The sequence below is a fragment of the Schistocerca serialis genome, chromosome 4, assembly GCF_023864345.2.
Source record: "Schistocerca serialis cubense isolate TAMUIC-IGC-003099 chromosome 4, iqSchSeri2.2, whole genome shotgun sequence".
Lineage (NCBI taxonomy): Eukaryota > Metazoa > Arthropoda > Insecta > Orthoptera > Acrididae > Schistocerca > Schistocerca serialis.
Window position 1 is genome coordinate 432,807,496 of NC_064641.1, and position 23,234 is coordinate 432,830,729.

The 23,234-nt window shown below is 43.6% G+C and overlaps 1 protein-coding gene across 1 annotated transcript in view; it reads right to left on the bottom strand.

Moving 5' to 3' along the window:
- LOC126474516 (cholinesterase-like) overlaps nt 1-18,361 on the bottom strand; it is an 83,248-nt gene extending 64,887 nt beyond the window's left edge. The window contains exons 1-2 of the mRNA XM_050101986.1: nt 18,299-18,361; nt 6,878-7,012 (exon numbers count right to left, since the gene is read on the bottom strand). Of these exons, the coding sequence (XP_049957943.1) occupies nt 6,878-7,012; nt 18,299-18,361 (198 nt within the window). The remainder of the gene's footprint in view (nt 1-6,877; nt 7,013-18,298) is intronic.
- Nucleotides 18,362-23,234: the final 4,873 nt, after the last annotated feature.

Consider the following 23,234-nt stretch of genomic DNA (forward strand, 5'->3'; position numbering starts at 1 on the left):
TAGGTCAGAATCGCGACATCCAGTATTGAAATCACTCGATTTTGTTATGGGTGGCTCAGAATCAGCATGAAAAGGCCTCAGGGGTGGGATAAAGGACGTCAATGAAACCACGCCCTCCTTTGGGGCTATGATTGCTGCACATTTCGTGGTCAACACTGACTGTTCGCAGTGCGATGAGCCACAGATCGACGTTCTAGACACTTCTGCGAACCCGCGGGCGTTTCAACCCAACGCTAAGGACATCATGGGGTTTTAGGCCAATTAAAAGTCATCTGACGTCCGTGGAGTGTAGCGCAGCAGCAGTTTATGGCCCGATATATTGGTTGGAACCACAAGGTTCGATCTTATTCTATTGCGTTTGAACGTGATCCTAAGCTTAAAAGCGTTTTTATGTTTTTCCGTCCTTCCTTTATCGCACCCTTTTGCGCCATATCAAGGGGGGGGGGGGGCGGAGAGGGGTAGGGGCAGCTGCAACATTAACATGAGCTTGAATTAGACGGCAAAGAGTCCCCCAATCAGAGGCACATCATTCGTGGCACCCGTGCAGCTTTTTGAACAAATTACAAATGTAATTGTCAGGTACTTAGACACACATTCACTTCGCGGTTGCTCTAGCACCTGAGAGTTTCATAACCCCTTCGGCACCATTTAGGTGCAGTTTGACTCCTTCAGGCGCTAGAGCTTCAGCGATTCTGACGTCTATCGGAGAGGAGTCGAAAGAAGGGGTGAAGTTTGGGTGAGAGGGGGTGTAACGACTTCCTCGTCGTGTGCAAAAAATGGTTCAAATGGCTCTTAGCACTATGGGACTTAACATCTGAGGTGATCAGCCCCCTAGAACTTAGAACTACTTAAACCTAACTAACCTAAGGACATCACACACATCCATGCCCGAGGCAGGATTCGAACCTGCGACCGTAGCGGTCCCACGGTTCCAGATTGAAGCGCCTAGAACCGCTCGGCCACTCCAACCGGCCGTGTGAGAAGTCCACTGTCGCGTTGGACAGAATTATCCTAAAATTTGGTGCCAATTTGATATCAATAATCCTCATTGTGACCCTCACGAACTTCTGGGCTGTGGACTACTTTCCCGAATATGTCAACACATTGCCTTTTCAAGAGTCGCCGAATCCGAGGGTTACGTTACAGGTAGGTTGTAGGCACGTTTGAGCCAAATTTCAAACTTGTGCATCGAAAAAGTGAGCCTTTAATATTGTTGCGCAATATATTTATGCTGTGCAACGTTTTACTGTGTGGCATGAAAGATGCATAATCGTGGTAAAATGACGCAATATAAGCAGCAATCTTGTCTGTCGACAGTGTCGCCAGGAGCTACCCAGGTGACATTAATTTCCAGACTTCCAAAAGAAAACTACAACACTATACTTAAATATCGCTTTCTACAACACTGACAGTGTCAGGTTATTATAGTATTAAGTCTGCTAATTTCTGTTTGTTCTTCAAGTGCTCTGTGCAGTAGTCTTTTGTGATCTCGCTGCCTAGACTGGAGTAATACCTCTTTTTCCTTTTGCTTCGTGTTTTCATTCCCTTCGCTAAATGATAGGACATTCTGTTACAGAACTCGATTCTCATTGGTAACTGGAAAAGAGCCTTGAGTAGCAGAAAAATTTTTCCAATTGGAGATGAACAGAAAACGCTCGTCATTCAAAGCAAACCTCCAGAAAAGCTTCATCGGAGCTGAGGGACAGACTGTCTGGTATTGTCGGTTCTCGTCTACATTTATGTTTATATATGATCCACGACGCCATCTACGTCCTTCCTTTGCTTTTGCTTGTCCATGCCGTTATATGGCGAACTAAGCATCTACTCGGTGTTTTTCAGCTCTCATGGTTCAGATGAGTAGCTATATCTCAATAAAGTGACTTTTGGACTCTAAGCTTTTCTGAAATTGAAGTAGCTATCCGTTTTTAGCAGATATTTTGACATACTTATTTTATAGGTTCCTTAGTCACAGTGGGGAGTTGACTGCCAATTGGAGGTAGCTATGAGAAAAAGACCGGAGAACCAACGAAAGGACAATGTTCTAGGAACCAGGGCATGGGACGTCAGAAGTTTGACCGTGGTTGGGAAGCTAGAAAATCTGAAACGGTAAATGCTAAGCGTCAATCTAGATATAGTGGGGTCAATGAATAGAAGCGGGAAGAAGACGAAAATTTGTGGTCAATTGGGGTAATATCAACAGCAACAGCAAATGGCATAATGGGAGCTGGGTTCGTTATGAATAGGGTGGTAGGACAAATAGTGAGTTACTGTTCTCATCAGAATCAACAGCAAACCAACACCAATAACGATAGTTAGGTATATATGCGGATGTTGCAAACCGAAAATGAAGATACAGAGAAAGCGTATGAGGATACTGAACGGGTAATTCGGTAGGAAACCAGATGAAAATCTAATCGGTTGCAGGCGTAGAAGAAAGGATTACGAGCGAATATGGACTTCGAACTGGGAATGTGAGAGGAGAAACACTATTTATAGTCGGCAGTAAATTTCGGCTATTAACAGCGAACAAGAATCAGAAGAGGAGGAGATATACTTGGAAGAGGCAGGAAGGGCGGGAAGATTTCAGTTGGATTACACCATGGTCAGACAGAAATTTCGAGATCAGGTACTGGATTGTAAAGCGTAACCAGGAGCAAACATAGACTCAGATCACCATTTAGTAGTGATGAAGAGTAGAATGAAGCTTAAAAGACTAGTCAGGAAGAATCAATGAACAAAGAAGTGGGACATGTAAGTACTAAGGAATGACAAGGTACGCTTGAAGTTCTCCGAGGATATAGATTTTGCGATAGGGAATAGCTCAGTAGGCAGTTCAGTTGAAAAGGAATGCACCCACATCTATAAAAAGATAAATGTGAATAATCCATGGATAACAAAACAAATACTACAGCTGATCTGTGAAAGGAGGGAGTAAAAAGACGTTCAAGAAAATTCAGGAACACAAAAACGGAAGCTACTTAAGAATGAAATAAGAAATGCAGGGAAACTAAGGTGAAATGGGTACACGGAAAATGTGAAGAAATCTAAAGATAAATGATTGTCTGAAGAACTGAGCCAGCATACAGAGAAATCAAAACAACTTTCGGTGAAATTAAAAGCAAGGGTGGAAACATTAAGAGCGCAATGAGAATTCCACTGTTAAGTTCACAGGAGACTGTGGACAGATGGAAAGAGTACACTGAAGGCCTCTATGAGGGGAAGGCTTGTATGATGACGTGGTAGAAGAAGAAACGGGAGTCGATATAGGAGAGGTAGGGAAGCCTGCATTAGAATCACAATTTAAAATGTATTATAAAGACTTTTGATCGATAAAGGAAGAAGGAAAAGATAACATTCCATCAGAATTTATAAAATCCTTGGGGGAGGAGACACCAGAATGAATATTCACATTGGCATGTAGAGTGTATGAGTCTGACGATATACCATTAAACTTTCGGAAAAGTATCATCGATACAACTCCGACGACTGCAAGAGCAGACAAGTGCGAGAATTATCGCACAAGCAGCTTAAAGCTCATGCATCCAAATTGCTGAGAGAAGTAATATACAGAAGAACGAAACAGAAAATTGAGGATGCGTTAGGTGACTATCAGTTTAGCATTAGGAAAGGCAAAGGTACCAGGCACGCATTTCTGACGTAGCGGTAAATAATGGAAGCGAGATTAAAGAGAAATCGAGACATGTTCATAGGATTAGTCGGCCTAGGAAAAGCGTTGGACACTGTCAAATGGAGCAAGCCGTTCGGAATTCTGAGAAAATTAGGGGTGAGCTATAAAGAAAAACAGATAATATACAATATGAATAAGAGTCAGGAGGGAACAAAAGAGTGGAAAACCAGGAACGAAGTTTTCTGATTATAAGCGGTATAAGATAGGGATGACAGGGATGTAACCTTTCGCCTCTACTGTACAATCTGTACGGTGAAGAAGCAATGACCGGAACAAAACAAAGGTTCAATGGTGGAATTACAATTCAAGATCAAAGGATATCAATGTTAAGATTCATTGATAACACTGCTATCCTCAGTGAATGTGAAGAAGAATTACGGGATCTTTAGAGACACACACCGAAACATCACCTCTGTCGTAGAATGACACGACTTGTCTACTCCACACCAAGCTGATGTCTCGATTCCGCAAGCTCCGAACGGTTCCGAGAACATATATGTATTTTTATTAATTTTGCCCGTACAGCCATTGAGCCTCAGTAACTGAACTGAGGGGTTCTCATTTGTCTCTTCCGGCTTCTGTTGCTCATTGTATTCTACAGGAGAGAACTTACTACCAAGGCATTGCAAAATTGGGTGTGAACATGTGCTAGAAATCAGCGGCCATCCTAGGGAATTTACTCGTTTATAAAATCAAGTTAGTATGCCTAGACCAAAATCCATTTAGTCTTACAGGAACGGTGAACCATCACTTCCTGGCTAGAGTGAGACCTTCTCTATCCGTATACCAGACACTGCCTCTGGCGTTCACTATGACGAACTAGACGAGCCAAAACATAATGACCACCTGCTTAATAACGTGCTGGGCCAGGTGTGAAACGCAATACAGTACCGGCTCTGCGTGGCATCGATGTGATTAATCCCGAGGTATGTGGCACCAGATACGTGAACGCACATGTCACGAAATTACGGTATACTAGTGGCCAGTGGTATGAAGGTGTGAAGCTGGCGCCAGACAGCGTCCCAGATGTTTTCCATTACGTTCAGATCAGGTGAATTTAGTAGCCTTGTCATCAACATGGATTCACTATGTTCCTCAAACTACAGTGACACGATTCTGAGATCAAAAAATGTTCAAATGTGTGTGAAATCTTATGGGGCTTAACTACTAAGGTCATCAGTCCCTAAGCTTACACACTGCTTAACTTAAATCATCCTAAGGACAAACACACACACCCATGCCCGAAGGAGGACTCTAAACTCCGCCGGGACCAGCCGGACAGTCCAAGACTGCAGTGCCCTAGACCGCTCGGCTAGAAGATGACATCACTGTCAGAGAAGATTTCATTAATGATGGATGCAGATGGTCTGCAGTAATCTACACGTAATCCACAAATATCATTCTGCCTTTGATTACTGCCCCAGGTTCCATGAAAGCCCAAGTGAATGTCTCCCCATACTATAGGACCGTCCCAATCGTCAGGTGATCGTAATGGCAGTCCATAATTCGAGCAGCCGTTCGCCTGGATGATGGCGTATCGGGATACGACAGCCGACCTAGCGGAATAAGAAATGTGATCCGTTCGACCAGTCCTGCAGCAGCATTGTAATCTGACAAACAAAAAGGTGAAGCATCCAGATGACGTGGCTAGATTTCCAAATAACTTTGTTGACGTACCTGGTGTATAAATTATTGTCATTGCAATTCTCTTTGACGGGTAGAATGGCTACAGAGTGCAACAGTTTTATTCGTGTTCAGTGTTGCAATTAGGGCTGATGGCGTTTATAAGGAACCTGGACAGCGTCAGGTATTAACACTGTGAAGGATAGTGGTTTGAGACAGCGTTATCAACACCAAAAAGAGTTTCAGAGAAGCTTAACCGGCGTCTCCATTTGGCCAGCTGGTAAATCGAGGTGTATCAAAATTTGTAGGCTATTCAGATGTGTCAGTTGCGCGACATTGGACTGCATGGGAATGTTAGAGGAGACAAACACGTTGTCAAGATTCTGGTCAGCCACGTCTGATCATCGAGCACATCGTAACCCTATAACACCGGCGCCTGCCATCCAGGAACATCCTGCAACTTTTTGTGTCATCTCACATCCTTGGCCGACAGCAGTCGGTCTAGGGACTTACTGCCCAAAGCTTAGGCTACCGTCAACAGCACAATACCAACGGTACTGTTCGGAGTGGTAGCATGACATGGAAGCATGAACTGCTGAATAATGGTGTCACGTTTCCTGCAGCAGCGAATCACGGTTCTGCACTACCCCAAATAACCATCATCAGCGAGTACGGTGGCGGTCAGGTGAGAGATCATCATCTTCTAGCGTCTTAGAGGGGAACAGTGGCGTTACTGCTGGCATCAGGATACGGGGAGCCATAGGGAATGGCTTTAGTTCGCGGCTGCTAATGATTGAGTGAACACTGACGGCACTATGGTGGCTCATGGACATCGTGCGTATTCGTGTTTTTTCTTTCATGCGACAGAATATTGGTACAATTTTTTGTCAGTACAGTACGTGCCCAGACATGCTACGGGCCGCTATGAACTGTCTGCGTCATGTTGTGGTGCTCCTGAGGCCAGCGAGGCCCCCAGATCTGTCCGCAACGGAAAATGTGTGGGTCGAGCTCAGACAACAACTCCGTCCTAGACCCAGTACCCAGGTTATCAAGGACTATTACAACAGTTGCGGAGCGGCTTGCCTCAGGAGTGGGCGCAACAGCTTTAAGACACTCTTCCCATCCGATTCGGTGTGTGCATCCAGGTTACATCGGCTGCAACACCAATCTGCTAACTGGGCTCATATTACGAGGTTGTTTGATAATTGGACTTCTTTAAAACAGTGAAGGTTCATGTCGTTCCTCCTCCCCTTCTGAGTGTTCACCTTTTTTTCCACACAGTGTACGTCTCGGACCGACGTGGTAAAATCACGTGAGAGTCGTTTCAGAATATGCCTGAGAGAGGTGTGAACGTCAACCGAAAGGTGCGGCGTACTTAGATGCGTCAGATGATGGGTGATGTTCTTGAAACGGAAATAGCTGCATCAAAGACCAATACCGACTCTTTAATCTCAAAGAGGGTTCACTATTTGTTCTACTGCAACCTAGGAAAGACATCTTCGGTAGACATAATTTGTTACTTTGTGGAATAAAAGTTACGGTGTCGTTCACACAGTGGGTACTCACCTGGAACCGCAGCTCTCCAATTGGAGGCTGAGCATACGGGATGCCCAGGAAGGCCGTGTAGGACGTGTTGTAGAGGCTCGTGGCCGTGGTCCCTCTTAGAGTGCCCTGCTGCACAGTCACCAGCACGTCCTCCGCCTGAAATAGGTTCAATTTTTGTTGGCGAACATAACCTTACGTGATTTAGTGTACTCAAAAATGTGGCCACAGAATTATTTGTTAGGAAGAATGCAACTGTTCTTCAGATTTACGTTGGAGATGAAACTGACATAAGAGCATTTTGAAACTTGTTGCTTCAAAATTATGTTCAGATTGGTTGTGTGGCAAATTGTTTCGCGAACGATGAAGATAGTTAACAAACAGTATATATTTTCACACGGTCCTTAGTGTGCACTAACAGTCATTGGAGTCGTTTAGACCGAACAGATACGCCCAACACACATCAGCAACCCCTTGTGGAAGACGTTGGAACTGCGTACGCGGAAGGAAAACCTTTTACAATCATGGAGGTGCCCAATGTCAGTCTGAAGAAACGCGGAGCGTGTAATGGAAACTGACAAATAGCAAGTGCACACAGAACGGCGGCTCTGGATTTGACTACAGTTACAGAATGTAGCACGTGTTTTGTACTTTAATAAATCGTCAGAACTTGTTCTTATTGTGTTCTTCAATCTAAAGAAAGGTTTGATGTAACTCTGTACGCTAATCTATCCTGAGCAAACCTCTTCATCTCTGCATAATCAACGAAACCTACATCCATCTGATTACTGTATTCAAACCTTGTATTCCTCTACAATTTTATCCCTCACACTTACTTCGATTACCAAACTGTTAATTCCTTGATGCCTCTGGATATGTCCTATCCTCTCACCCCTTCTTTTAGTCGAGTTGTACCATACTTTTCTTTCTAACCCCAATTCGATTCATTACCGCGTCATTAGTTACTCGTACTACACACCTAAACTGGAGTACTCTTCTGTAGCATCGCATTTCAGAAGATACTGTTTTCTTCTTGTGTGAACTACTTATCGCCCATGTTTCATTTCCGTACAAAAAAGTGTTTGTAACATATAAATTGATTTTAGACGCTAGTAAATTTCTGGTTTCCAGAAATTCTTTTTGTGCTGTTGCCTGTCTGTATTTTGTATCTCTCGACTTTAACCATCGTCAGTTATTTTGCTAGCGAAATAGCAGAATTCTATTTTGTGTATCATTTCGTAATCTAATTTCCACATCGTCTCCTGATTGAACTCTACTATGTTCCACTAATATTTTTCAAGAAACTTTCCCACCCGTTCAACTGCTCTTCCTAGTCCTTTGCCATACCTCACAGAATTGCAATGTCGTCGGGAATCCGTAAAGTTTTTATTTCTTCCTCATGAACTTTAATTCCTTGGTTAAATTTCTCCTTAGCTTCTTTTACTTCCTAATCAGTGGACAGACTGAATACCATAGAAAAGAGCATAAAACTCCTAGTCTTTCCCTCCTCAACCCCTACAGCCTTTCACGCCCTTAGGTTCTTACAACGGCAGCCAGCTTTCTGAATACGTTGTGGACAACTGTTCACTCCCTGTACTTTATCCCTGGCACCTTCAGATTATAAAAAAATAGTATTCTAGAAAACAGCGTCAAAAGCTTTCCCTGAATGTACAAATGCTATAAAGATTGGTTTTCCTTTCTTTAACCTACCTTTTAAGCTAGTTGCTAGTATCAGTATTGCTTCGCGTGCTCCAGTATTTCTCCGGAACCCAAACTGGCCTTTCCTGTGGTCAGAATCCACCGACTTTTCCATTCATTTATAAATTATTCGTGTCAATATTTTGCAACCATTATTTATTAAACTGCTGGTTTGATAATATTCACACGTGTCAGCACTCACCTTCTATAGAATAGGAATTAATAAATTCTACAGTTACATCTACATAAACATGAATACTCTATAATTCATACTTCAGTGGCTTGCAGAGGGTTCATCGAACAACCTTCAGACTCTTTGTCTACCGTTCTATTCTCAAACACCGCGCGGGAAAAACGAACACTTAAATATATCCTTTTAAGCTCTGATTTCGCCCTTTCTACATGGGTGTCAACAAAATAATTTCGTTTTCGGGGGATAAAGCTGATGACTGAAACTTCGTAAAAAATTCTCTCCACGACGAAAAACCCCCAAGTTTTAACGATTGCCATCCCAGCCCTCACCCCATATCCATAATACTCTCTCGTAATAATACAAGACTAGTGTCCTTTTTTTGAACGTTTTTGGCGGCCTCTGGTAAGTATCCCATAAAAGACAACACTGCTCTAGCCGGGGAGGGCAAGCGTTGAGTAGGCAGTTTCTTTAGTAGATCCATTGCATCTTCCAGGTATTCTGGCAATATAACACAGTCTTTTATTCGCCTTCCCCACAACATTATCTATGAGCTCGTTTCCAATTTAAGTTGTTGATAATAGATATATTGTAGGTATTTAGTTGAACTGAAAGCCTATATATTTGCGTTATTTGTAAGCGAAATTTAACCGATTCCGTTTAGTACTAATGCGGATGATCTCACACTATTCACTACTTACAGTCATTTGGTAGTATTTGCACCAAACAGATGTCTTGTTGAAATCATACAGTATCTCACCACCCTGACTTGGTTGAGCATGTGAACGGAATTGAGAAAGCAATGCATAATCATCATATGTTATATTACGCCAATACATCATGCTTTTTATGTGGAGCCACTAGTATGGCGATGGAAAGCTGCTAGCACGTGTCATGCATCACTTTTTAATGTCTGATGCACCACATATGAAGCATGCCTTTTCCTGATCCTGACATGGTGCCTGTGCATTGGTTGTGGTGGCCATGATGGCTCATGGAGCAGATCTACACAGCAGGACGAGTACTGTCTCCGCGTAAAAATAGGTGTAGGGGAGCTGAATAAGTAAATGCTCAGTCTTAAAATACGATATCATTTATTCGTAATCCAATGTAAAAGTATTTGTCGATTATTTGAAACACACAAACATTTGACTCGGTCTTCAAAAAATGGTTCAAATGCCTCTGAGCACTATAGGACATAACATCTGAGGTCATCAGTCCCCTAGAAATTAGAACTACTTAAACCTAACTTACCTAAGGATATCACACACATCCATGCCCGAGGCAGGATTCTAACCTACGACCGTAGCGGTCGCGCGGTTCCAGACTGTAGCGTCTAGAACCGCTCGGCCACGCCGGCCGGCTGAATGGGTCTTCAGTTGATGAACAGTTTTACCCTTTGAGATTTCGGATTTATGCGCTTTTAAAGATTTCACCCACGTACAAAACATTTTCACGGCCTTTCGACTGTGTGATGATAGTTTCGGCGCGATGTCATATTATTTTCAAGAGAAGTTCGCTCAGTATCCCAGTCCTTCCCATGGCAAAATTGAGTCAATCATACAGTGGCTCATTGGCTCCTAGCAAATTGTACTACACTAAACGGTATGGGTGAAACAACGATTGTTAAATAGCATGACATGAAATAGCATAGCTCATCCATTGTTAGATAATGCAACGAACGCAACATCCTTAAACACAAAGTGGCCAAACTTATTTTGAAATTGCTGCGCATCCAATATGGTGTTTCAACTCAGAGGCACTCTCGTAAAAATGCGTACGCGTGCGCAATACCTCTACATTTGTACTATACACTGAACGATTCGTCTGAGATATGAGTTGTTTATGAGACAGTCAAGCAGTTACAATGCATATGCTGCGGTGCGTGGAGAGACGTTTTTTGATAATTCAGTTTAAATATCTGTAATTGCAGTTCCAGTTTTCACTGCCTCTTTTCTACTGAACGGTCTATCATCGCTATGGACTATAATTCTTTAAACTTCTGTGGACTGAGCATGCATCCAAATTCATCGCGGCCGGCCGCGGTGGTCTAGTGGTTCTAGGCGCGCAGTCGGGAACCGCGGGGCTGCTACGGTCGCAGGTTCGAATCCTGCCTCGGGCATGGATGTGTGTGATGTCCTTAGGTTAGTTAGGTTTAATTAGTTCTAAGTTCTAGGGGACTTATGACCACAGCAGTTGAGTCCCATAGTGCTCAGAGCCATTTGACCCAAATTCATCGCCTTCATACTAAGAAGAGCAGAACTTTGGGTACATGCCATAAAATAGACTGACATTGTTATTGCTCGAGTCAAGCTATTAGTTACCTACGGGAAAAAGCTCAGAATTTATGTACACCATAGAATTGCTTAGTTTACGTTGTCAGATTCACTTTTTCACGCTTGTAAAGTTCCTATGAACGGAAGGTTACTGGTAACTGAGCACCTGCATACAACACACGTAAAAGTATCAAATGCTCTTCATCTAATACAAATATGTGAGACACTTACACTCTAATTCACCCAGCAAAATATTTTCGTTTTCCTTCACGCCATCACTCCGACGTCATCTCAGACGCCGTCGCAATCTGTTCAACCACGCGGCCGTGGCGCGGGGCGCGGACGGCGGAGGGAGCGCACCGCGGGCGGAGGGTATTTAAATCGGCCGCCGCCGCGACCGAACCCAGTTCCCTCTGAGCAGCCATAGCGTACGGATCTCCGTGCCGGCACGTTCACAGGAGCTCAGTCCGTCAGTTCACCTGATGATGGCGACATGTATGATCGCCGAAATATTGCGCCCGTTGGACACTATAGACCGGCAGCACACCCGTGGATATTTTGACTATCAAATACGCCGGGAGAAACTCAAGAATCACGTTATTAATGTATATTATCCATAAACCTTCGAACCAAAAACAGTTCCTGTTTATCATTCCTAATCAACAAAGAACCTCATAAACATTTTGATTGGGATACATGCACTAAAGTGGTCACTTACTATCGATCTATAAACCATCCTGCATTTAGTAAATCATTCAGGTCGGTAGTTGATGTCGATGCTTATGTGATTCTAACGTTGCTTGTATAATAGATCTCAATACCATTAAGTTTATACCAGGTGCTACTTTTAAATGAGGACATTGAAATATCTCGAAAACTACACATCGGATCGAAAACAGTTATGATTCCAATTTATCTGTCTCGGAGGTGGCCATCCAACGATACACACTTAACACACCATTGCACCCTGTGCATGGGTGGTGGGGAGCAAATTTGAAATCTTCAATGGAAACCGCCGTTTTTATTGCAGATTACGATCTACGGCAAGATTTGCAATACGTTATGTCTGAAGCATTTTCTTCAGTTCGCAACAGAAGTCGCTGTAACCGGAGGAATAGAAACGGGTACACAATCGTAATTTCCGACATGCTACTCGAGGCCCTTGAATATCCAATGGCACATGGGACCTCACCTCCACCATGCGAGGATAGGAACGGGCCAGTATTCCATAACTTGTAATTCGAAACCCCAGTCGCAACGTTGTATTCCTCCTCCACATAGAACAGAGGATCGCTGCAAGCGCCACCGCGGCCGTGTAGCGAACTACGACGATCATGACACGCAGTGCACTGCGACTGGTCGTGCGGTAGCGTTCTCGCTTCCCACGCCCGGGTTCCCGGGTTCGATTCCCGGCGCGGTCAGGGATTTTTTCTGCCTCGTGATGACTGGGTGTTGTGTGATGTCCTTAGGTTAGTTCGGTTTAAGTAGTTCTACGTTCTAGGGGACTGATGACCATAGATGTTAAGTCCCATAGTGCTCAGAGCCATTTGAACCACTGCGACTGGAGTTCATGTATCGTGCAGGAGAGACGCTCAGTAGCTAGATACGGGCTTTTGTTGAAGTTTCGAGAACATATCTTCACCGAGAAGTCAAGCAGTATACTGCTCCCTCCTACGTATATCTCGCGAAGAGACCATGAGGATAAAATCAGAGAGATTAGAGCCCACAAAGAGGCATACCGACAGTCTTTCTTTCCATGAACAATACGAGACTAGAATAGAAGAGAGAACCAATAGAGGTATTGAAAGTACCCTTTGCCACACACCGTCAGGTGGCTTGCGGAGTATGGATGTAGATGTAGATGTAGGCGTAGAAGAGGTAGCGTCTCTAAAAATACCGTAGTTGCGCAGTGCTTATTGACAGCACACCTAGCTATGATTTGCAGAAGGCAAGTAGACGATGAATGTTGCAACCAGAGAATAAAAAAAGTACAATGTAGGAGAAATTCAAATGGTTCAAATGGCTCTAAGCACTATGGGACTTAACAGCTGAGGTCATCAGTCCCCTAGACCTAGGACAGCTTAAACCTAAACTAACCTAAGGACATCACACACATCCATGCCCGAGTCAGGATTCGAACCTACGACCGTAGCAGCAGCGCATTTCCGTACTGAAGCGTCTAAATCAGCTCGGCCACAGCGGCCGGCGTAGGAGAAATGTTGTGGCTGTTGTTGTCTTGTATGTCGAGTGTTTTGCAAAGAAATCTCACTCGTGTTCGTTCTTTTACGAGGTTGTGAACGCCTTTATGTATGATGGCAGCGTACGGACCGCCAAAAGCAATAGTGTTAGAGGAGAAGTTAATGAAATGGCTCTACTAAAGATAGTTCACCGCAACCCACGGATAAGCGCCGGGCATTTACACCGCAATTCTGGTATCCCCATAGGTAATGGTACTGTTACAATACTGCATTGCCATAAGTATCATCCATACCATGTATCACAACATCTAGAACTTCATGCCGCCGTCTTCCATAATCTGGTAGTGTTTCCTGAATGGGCACGTCAAAAAATACAAACGAGGTACTATTTTCGGATGAGTCAACATTCACAAAACATGCTAGTGTTAACCGGTATAATACGCATTTCTCAAGTATAGACAATCCTCACTGGTTACGGCAACTTGATTAAATGGTTCAAATGGCTCTGAGAACTATGGAATTAACATCTGTGGTCATCAGTCCCCTAGAACTTAGAACTACTTAAACCGAACTAACCTAACGACATCACGCACATTCATGCCCGAGGCAGGATCGGAACCTGCGACCGTAGCGGTCACTCGGTTCCAGACTGAAGCGTCTAGAACCGCACGGCCACACAGGCCGGCGCAACTTGATCGTTAGCGTGCTTTGTCGGTTGACGTATAGTTAGGCATCATGAGTAACAAACTAATTGGTATTTTATCGGCGACACGTTAAATTGAAGCAAATATTGAAAGTTTTTGGAACAGGAACTACCATTACTACCGCAGGATGTTGCTGTGGACATTCGAGAACTACGTGGTTTCAGCATGACGGCTGCCTAGCGCGTTACGCGATTGAAGTACGGGATATATTAGAGCCTGTTTACTCTGGTCGGTGTATCAGCAGAGGTGGCTGCATTGAATGGACCTCTGTGTCGCCGGATTTGAAGCCACTGGATTTCTCTATGTGTATTTAAAACGTAAGTTGTATCAGCAGGTGCCAACAGCCGGGAAGAAGAGGTCCAGGGACCCACATTCACGCATTCTACATCTACATCTACATTTATACTCCGCAAGCCACCCAACGGTGTGTGGCGGAGGGCACTTAACGTGCCACTGTCATTACCTCCCTTTCCTGTTCCAGTCGCGTATGGTTCGCGGGAAGAACGACTGTCGGAAAGCATCCGTGCGCGCTCGAATCTCTCTAATTTTACATTCGTGATCTCCTCGAGAGGTATAAGTAGGGGGAAGCAATATATTCGATACCTCATCCAGCAACGCACACTCTCGAAACCTGGACAGCAAGCTACACCGCGATGCAGAGCGCCTCTCTTGCAGAGTCTGCCACTTGAGTTTGCCAAACATCTCCGTAACGTTATCACGCTTACCAAATGACCCTATGACAAAACGCGCCGCTCTTCCTTGGATGTTCTCTATCTCTTGTCAACCCGACCTGGTACGGATCTCACACTGATGAGCAATACTCAAGTATAGGTCGAACCATTGTTTTGCAAGCCACCTCCTTTGTTGATGGACTACATTTTCTAAGGACTCTCCCAATGAATCTCAACCTTGTATCCACCTTACCAACGGTTGATTTTATATGATCATTCCCATTCCACTTCAAATCGTTCCGTACGCATAATCCCAGATATTTTACAGAAGTAACTGGTACCAGTGTTTCTTCCGCTATCATATAATCATACAATAAAAGATTCTTCTTTCTATGTATTCACAATACATTAAATTTGTCTATGTTAAGGGTCAGTTGCCACTCATTGCACCAAGTGCGTATCGGCTGCAGATCTTCCTGCATTTCGCTGCATTTTTCTCTGTATACTATATCATCACCCGCTAAAAGCCGCATGGAACTTCCGACACTATCTACTAGGTCATTTATATATATTGTGAAAAGCAATGGTCCCATAACACTCTTCTGTGGCACGCCAGAGGTTAATTTAACATCTGTAGACATCTCTTCATTAAGAAAAACATGCTGTGTTATGTTTGCTAAAAAGTCCTCAATCCAGCCACACAGCTGGTCTGATATTCCGTATGCTCTTACTTTGTTTACCAGGCGACAGTGCGGAAACTGTACCGAACGCCTTCCGAAAGTCAAGGAAAATGGCATCTACCTGGGAGCCTGAATATAATATTTTCTGGGTCTCATGAACAAATAAAGCGAGTTGGGTCTCACACGATCGCTGTTTCCGGAATCCATGTTGATTCCTACAGAGTAGGTTCTGGGTTTCCAGAAACGACATGATACGCGTGCAGAAAACACGTTCTAAAATTCTACAACAGATCGATGTCAGAGATATAGGTCTATGGTTTTGCGCAGCTGCTCGACGACCTTTCTTGAAAACTGGAACTACCTGTGCCCTTTTCCAATCATTTGGAACCTTCCGTTCCTCTAGGGACTTGCGGTACACGGCTGTTAGAAGGTGGGCAAGTGCTTTCGCGTACTCTGTGTAGAATCGAATTGGTATCCCATTAGGTCCAGTGGACTTTCCTCTGTTGAGTGGTTTCAGTTGCTTTTCTATTCCTTGGACACTTATTTCGATGTCAGCCATCAGCCATTTTTTAGTTCGTACGAGGATTTAGAGAAGGAATTGCCGTCCGGTCTTCCTCTGTGAAACAGCTTTGGAAAAAGGTGTTTAGTATTTCAGCTTTACGCGTGTCGCCTCTGTTTCAAAGCCATTATCGTCCCAGAGTGTCTGGATATGCTGTTTCGATCCACTTACTGATGTAACGTAAGACCAGAACTTCCTAGGATTTTCTGTTAAGTCGGTACATAGTATTTTACTTTCGAATTCACTGAACGCTTCACGCATAGCCCTCCTTACGCTAACTTTGACATCGTTTAGCTTCTGTTTGTCTGAGAGGTTTTGGCTGCGTTTATATTGCCAGTGAAGTGCTCTTTGCTTTCGCAGTAGTTTCCTAACTTTGATGTTGAACCACGGTGCGTTTTGCCCGTCCCTCACAGTTTTACTCGGCACTTATCTATCTGAAACGCATTTTACGATTGCTTTGAACTTTTTCCATAAACACTCAACATTTACAGTGTCGGAACAGAAATTTTCGTTTTTGTCTGTTAGGTAGTCTGAAATCTGTCTCCTATTACTCTTGATAAACAGATAAACCTTCCTCCCTTTTTTTTATATTCCTATTTACTTCCATATTCAGGGATGCTGCAACGACCTTATGATCACTGATTCCCTGTTCTGCGCTTACAGAGTCGAAAATTTCGGGTCTGGTAGTTATCAGTAGGTCCAAGATGTTATCTCCACGAGTCGGTTCTCTGTGTAATTGCTCGAAGTAAATCTCGGATAGTGCACTCAGTATAGTGTCACTCGATGCTCTGTCCCTACCACCCGTCCTAAACATCTGAGTGTCCCAGTCTTTATCTGGTAAATTGAAATCTCCACCTAGGACTATAACATGCTGAGGAAATTTATGTGAAATGTAGTCCAGATTTTCTCTCAGTTGTTTTGCCACTAATGCTGCTGAGTCAGGAGGTCGGTAAAAGGAGCCAATTATTAACCTAGCTCGGTTGTTGAGTATAACCTCCACCCATAATAATTCACATGATCTACTGAATGAAATAAACAATCTAATGAGTTCAGAATATGGATTGAGAGTAAACCGAAGAAAGACGAAGGTAGTGGTAAGTAGAAGAAATAAGAACAGCGAGAAACTTAACATCAGGATTGTTGGTCACGTAGGCAGTAAAATAACCAATCACGGACGGAGCAAGGAGCACATCAAAAGCCGACTAGCAATGGCCAAAAGGGCATTCCTGGCCAAAAGAAGTCTAGTAGCATCCAACATAGGGCATAATTAGAGGAAGGAATTTCTTAGAATGTACGTCTGGAGTACAGCGTTGTATGGTAGTGAAACATGGACTATGGGAAAACAGTAACAGAACTGAAGCATTTGAGGTGTGATGCTACAGACGAATGTTGGAAACTAGGTGGGCTGATGAAGTAAGGAATGAGACGTTTCTGCATAGAATCGGAGAGTAAAGGAATATGAAGAAAACACTGATAAGGAAAAGGGACAGGATGATAGGACATCTGTTAAGACATGAGGGATTGACTTCCACGGTATTAGCGGGGGCTGTAGAGGGCAAAAACTGTAGAGGAAGATAGAGATTGCAATACATCCAGCAAATAATTGAGGACGTAGGTTGCAAGTGCTAATCTGAGATGAAGAGGTTTTCGTAGGAGAGGAATTCATGGCGGGGCACATCAAACCAGTCGGAAGACTGATGACCAAAAAAGAAATGTAGACATGAAGAATAAAGATGTTGACTATTAATGACGTTTATTTTATTAAAAATGTTCGAAGAGTTTTTAGAGTGAAACTTAAAAAGCATTACTCTTCAGCACGCCCTTGTACTTTCTACTTGTGTCTTATAGGGAGCGAGGAGCAGAGAATAAACTTAATCTCTGCTTTGATTAAATAATCAATCCGCCAATTTTCAATTCCTTTATTATAGTTTATCTGTTAAAGTTTTATACGGTAATAATTCGGTCACAAAAGGTCTTTAGTTGCAACTCATTGTGATATATTAAAATAGTCTCTTCAGTAACATAAACATCATGGAATACCTTCTAGAGGTCACAGTACAAATAAGTGCCAGTTTACCAATACAAAGAGCCATGGTTGATTCAAAGGCTGTCCAGAGGTTTATTGTGACATTTTCTCTTCTCTTCAAGAAATAATTTATTAATTTGAAAATGTCGTTCAAACAAACCTTCTGGTTATTGATAGATTTGTCTGAAGTAAATGAGATGCTCATTTATCAGAAAAAATACTTGTAGGAACTGAACATATTATAAGTTGGCTCTTAATATTGACCAAGTGAAACAAACACATATCATTAAATACGGCAGACTTTTCATTACATAATAAAAAGATATTTAAAATTAGGGAGGTACCACTCGAGATTTGAAAATGATCAAGGCCGTATTTCGCTCTTGATCTTCGATTTTTTTCACAATGACCTACAATGAATATGGGTAAGAGAAAACCATTACCTGGATGACTGTGGCGAAAGCGAGCAGCAACAACGCTATGATTAGTGACCAATCAAACTGCATCGCGGTGGCTGTAGCGCAGGTTCCAAGCAAAGCAATACAATCACAGTAGGCTACTCGCCGAATTGAATCAATACAAGTCGGTTTGTAACCCAAGGACATCGGCAAAGTGTCCGATAAGATTGCTTTAATTGCCGTGTGTTGCCACAGAAGATGTAACAGATTACTGTGCTCTGATTAAGGAGTCTTACTACCGGGAAATGAAATTAGATTGCTATTAGAGAGGTGACGAAGCGGTTAAGACTTTTATCTCCTGTTCGGTTTAAGTACCTGCCCAGACAAACAGATCTATATATTTCTTGATTGTCTCAAACCTCTCAAGGGAAATGGCGGTATGGATGTTTTGCAAAGAGTACTGCTGATTTCCTTTCTCATCTTTCCCCAACTCGCGCTTGGGCTCTACGTCGTTGTCACTGGGTGCTAAACCCTAATGTTTCTCACGGGCGATGAAATCAACATACGCTATACTGTCCGCTATGACCATCGCCTATGTTCGACTTAAACGTGGAATAAACACTCACAGAAGGCAAGTAGCAGCACTAGCAAGTGAGGGCTTGTCGGGCACACGCGGGAAGCATGGCAGTCGTTGTCGCTACGTGGAAACGGTGCAATTTTTCTGATGTCCCAAAGAGCATGATTACTGGTTGTAGGGCGAACCACTGAATCATTTCAGAAGCGGCTGACTCTGTAATCCATTCGTGTGCATGGCAAAACAGCGCTATCCAAAACCGGCGACGAGGCAACTGTTAAGCACCACGGACCATAAATGACAGTGGAGAAAGACAGCTGCGGACATGTGTACGAACGAATAGGCGTGCAACTGTTGATCGCCAATATGAAACAAGCAGCTACCAAGAGTGCCTCCTCAACGACCGTTCAGCGAACGTTGCTGAGCAAGCGCCGGTTCATGCACTCGTGCTGACTGCTGTTAATCGGCGATAAAGGCTGGACTTTGCATGCCAGTACAGCAACTGAGCGTCCAATAAGTGCGGACAGGTGACTTTCTCATTTGCATCACGTTTTATGCTCTATCGGACCGATAGCTGTGGCATGTACGGCGTGAAACGTCGAAGGCAAACACACTGAATTTATCTTCAGAAGGGTTAAGGTTGGTCGGGGGACCGTTATGGCCTGGAGAATGTTTTTGTGGCATTCTGTGGGTGATTTTGTCATTATGGACGGTACGATAGATCAACAGAAGTGCGCATTCTGTTATTCTGGAACATGCACACACCTTGATACTGCTTGTTTTTCGTTGGCACTATGGCACGACAGTGCAACGTCTCATGCAGGCCGCCCTGTACGTTCGTGCTTTAAAGAGCACCAAGATGGGTATATCGTGTTCACCTGGTCACCAAACTCCGCGTTCTTAAACCAATGGAAAATATTTGGAGCCACCTAGATCGGGCTGTACGTGCCGTGGATCTTCAACTAGGAAACCTAGGTAGCCTCTTCCTGCACGTCTCGAAGCAGTTCACGCTACGAAAGTTATTTTTGCAGGATTTTTAGAGGGACATTAATATGACAAGATAGAGTATGTGAAAACCAGCTCAGAACACACTGCCTATTTCAACTCGTGTTACACATTATTCCCTGGATGCTCCTGTTCGCTTTTGTGGCCGTCACAGCCAATTTCCTCTTGCAATTGTAAGGAACTTTTTGTCGAACTGATAATAATGGGCCGGTCATTCTATAATCTTCATAAATGAGTTTCCATGGTTCCCTTAAAGTTTTTTGATTTCCCAAGATGACTGTTGTTTCCCGTCGTCTGCTGCAGAAAAGGTCGTAAAAATCCAGGTCGGGAAGCACCAGCATACCAAAGCCTTATTTTCAGGAGCAGAAAACGGCCAATGAAAAGGCCTACATTCTGGTAATGATTCTGATTGGTTGAAAGCCCTGGATGGTAAAAAGAATTACCTTACAGCACAGCGTGAGCCTGTTGAGTAACTGTACATTGTGTAGGATAGAAGTGACACACTAAGCTAGGGTTATTTTATGTCAATAAATTTCATTTGTTTACGTGTAGTTTTCTGAGTGATGGTTGTTTGTAATTCTTTCCCTGTTCACATTGAAATGTATTCCTGTTTTGTTGTTGTGACTATTACAAACAAAAAAATTCGTTCTCCTCCTGGAAAAAATATAAAAAAATTAGAGACTAATGTGCAAAACTTTTTGAACTACCTGCGCGTGTTGCTAGTGAGCAGTAAGAGATGGTATAAACTGTTGGCGCTGTTCATATTCCAGCATGGTAATCGGATCTTGGAACCTTCGTGAAAATGGTTGGACTACTAAAGGGCCTTTCGGTTATTGGCGTTGGAATGGTGAGAAGTTTAACCCTATCTTGCGGGTTACGGCGAGACTGGTGACCCTAACTTACCTTCATTTGACACTGTAATAGAACAGACAATTACTCCGAGTCCGATAGTAAGCGTTTCCATTTAAATTTGCGGAGCGGTATCGTCCCTTAATTTTTCTGATGAGCGTAGCAGGTTGTACGGGGATTCTGGCCGCAGCCAACAGTGTCACATTGCGCTTCGTTACGGAAGGTGGGAGGCACGGAAGATGGGAACGTTTCACTTCATTAGTAATTAGTCTATCGACCCTAGTGTTTCAATATAGGTACGAATAACTTTTGTATCTTAGCTACTGAAACTCAGTGAATCGTTGATTAATTCACGTATAATGTTCCATGTTAAGCAGATTTAAGCAAGTGTAACATTTCCTACAATGAGTAGTTTGAACGGACGTCCTTTTTTTTCGTTTTGGATACACCCTCCAACATCAGTGATATTTGGTGAGTGGTAGTGGGTTCTCCATTCTTCACTCATCGCATGTACATTCATGTGTTTCTTCTTTTGTAGTGATTGGATACGAGACTGCCACTTGTTTTGGTAGTACAGGAAGACAGTAGTTAGATAAATACTCTTCAGGCGGCTGCGCCAGCCTATCGTCTGTGGAGCTCAGCAGCTCATCGGCCCGCCAGGTGGCCACACACTTTGGCCGAACCCTGACCTCAGACACATCGCCGACTTGTGTTTCAACACGTGAAGTAAGGTAGATGTCGTGAGGCTTGCAACATCTTTTATGGACAGTATGATCATTCATCAAAAGAGATGGGCAGTATCAAAAGTACGGCATTTGCAAATAGCCCGCATGCTCGTTCCTTTACAAACGACAACCCAGCAGAAATGCCCGAATTTAATCCTCCCGTGTTCTAGGGAGTAGCATCTTTGATTCATTATCAAAACGTCTTCGGTCCCGGGTTCGAATCCCGCCGCTCCTTAAACTTTAATTAATAATCAGCATTGGTGGCAGAAGACTTCTCACATAAAAAGTAACTCCTCATTCTGCCAACGGCCTTGTCAAAGAAGGCAGAGAAGCGCACAGAGATTCAAGGCACTCTCTTGTCCTACAGGTGGGAAACTGCCCCTAAAGGCGGAAGAATCAGCAATGATGCATGAGGATGCAGAAGGCAATGGAAACCACTGCATTAAAGACACGTAACGTGTATTCACAGGACATGTGGCCCGTAACTGAAGAGGTGTCATGATGATCTCTCCATTGACAAAAGATTCCGGAATAGTTCCCCATTCGAATCTCCGGGAGGGGAGTGCCAATTCGAAGTGGGGGGGGGGGGGTTGCCACGAGAAAAAGATTCAACAATCAACGTTCTACGAGTCGGGGCGTGGAATTAAGAAGACTGAACGTGGTAGGGAAACTAGAAAGTCTGAAAAAGGAAATGCAATGGCTCCATCTAGATATAGTAGGGGTCAGTGAAGTGAAGTGGACAAGGATTTCTGGTCAGATGAGTGTGGGATAATATCAACAGCAGCAGAAAATCATATAACGGGAGAAGGATTCGTTATGAATAGGAGGGTAGGGCAGAGAATGTGTTACTGTGAACAGTTCAGTGATAAGATTGTTCTTACTAGAATCGACAGCAAACCAACACCGACAACGATAGTTCAGGTATCCATGCCGACATCGCAAGCAGAAGACGAAGAAAATTGGAAATTTGTGGTAAGGTCTTATGGGACCAAACTGTGGTAAGGTCTTATGGGACACACTACTTAATCTAACTTAAACTAACTTAGGCTATGGGCAACACACACCCACGCCCGAGGGAGGACTCGAACCTCCGACGGGGACGCCGCACGGACCGTGACAAGACGCCATAGACCGCTGGGCTACCCCTCGTGGCAGAAGATAAAGAGATAGAGAAAGTGTATGAGGATTTTAAAACTGTAATACAGTATTTAAAGGGATGTGAAAATGCAGTTGTAGGTGAAGGAGTAGAAGAAAAGATTACAAGAGAATATGGGCTTGAGACAAGGAATGAAAGAGGAGAAAGACTAATTGAGTCCTATAACAAGTTTCAAGTATTAATAGCGAATACTCTGTTCAAGAATCACAAGAGGAGGAGGTATGCTTGGAAAAAGGCCGCGTGAGGGTTCAAATGTCTCTGAGCACTATGGGACTAGACATCTGAGGTCATAAGTCACCTAGAACTTAGAACTGCTTAAACCTAACTAACCTAAGGACATCACACACATCTATGCCCGAGGCAGGATTCGAACCTGCGAACGTAGCGATCGCGCGGTTCCAGACTGAAGCGCCTAGAACCGCTCGTCCAAACGACCGGCCCCTTGCTGAACACGCATAGATAACTGCATCTTCTGCAGATTGTAGCGCCTAGAACCGCTCGGCCACGTTGGCCGGCGGTCGCGTGATACGGGAAGATTTCAGTTACATTAGGTCATGGTCAGACAGAGATTCCGAAGTCAGATACTGGGTTGTAAGGCATACCAAGGAACAGTCATAGACTCAGACCACAAAATAGTACTGATGAAGAGTAGCCTGAAGTTTCTAAGGCATT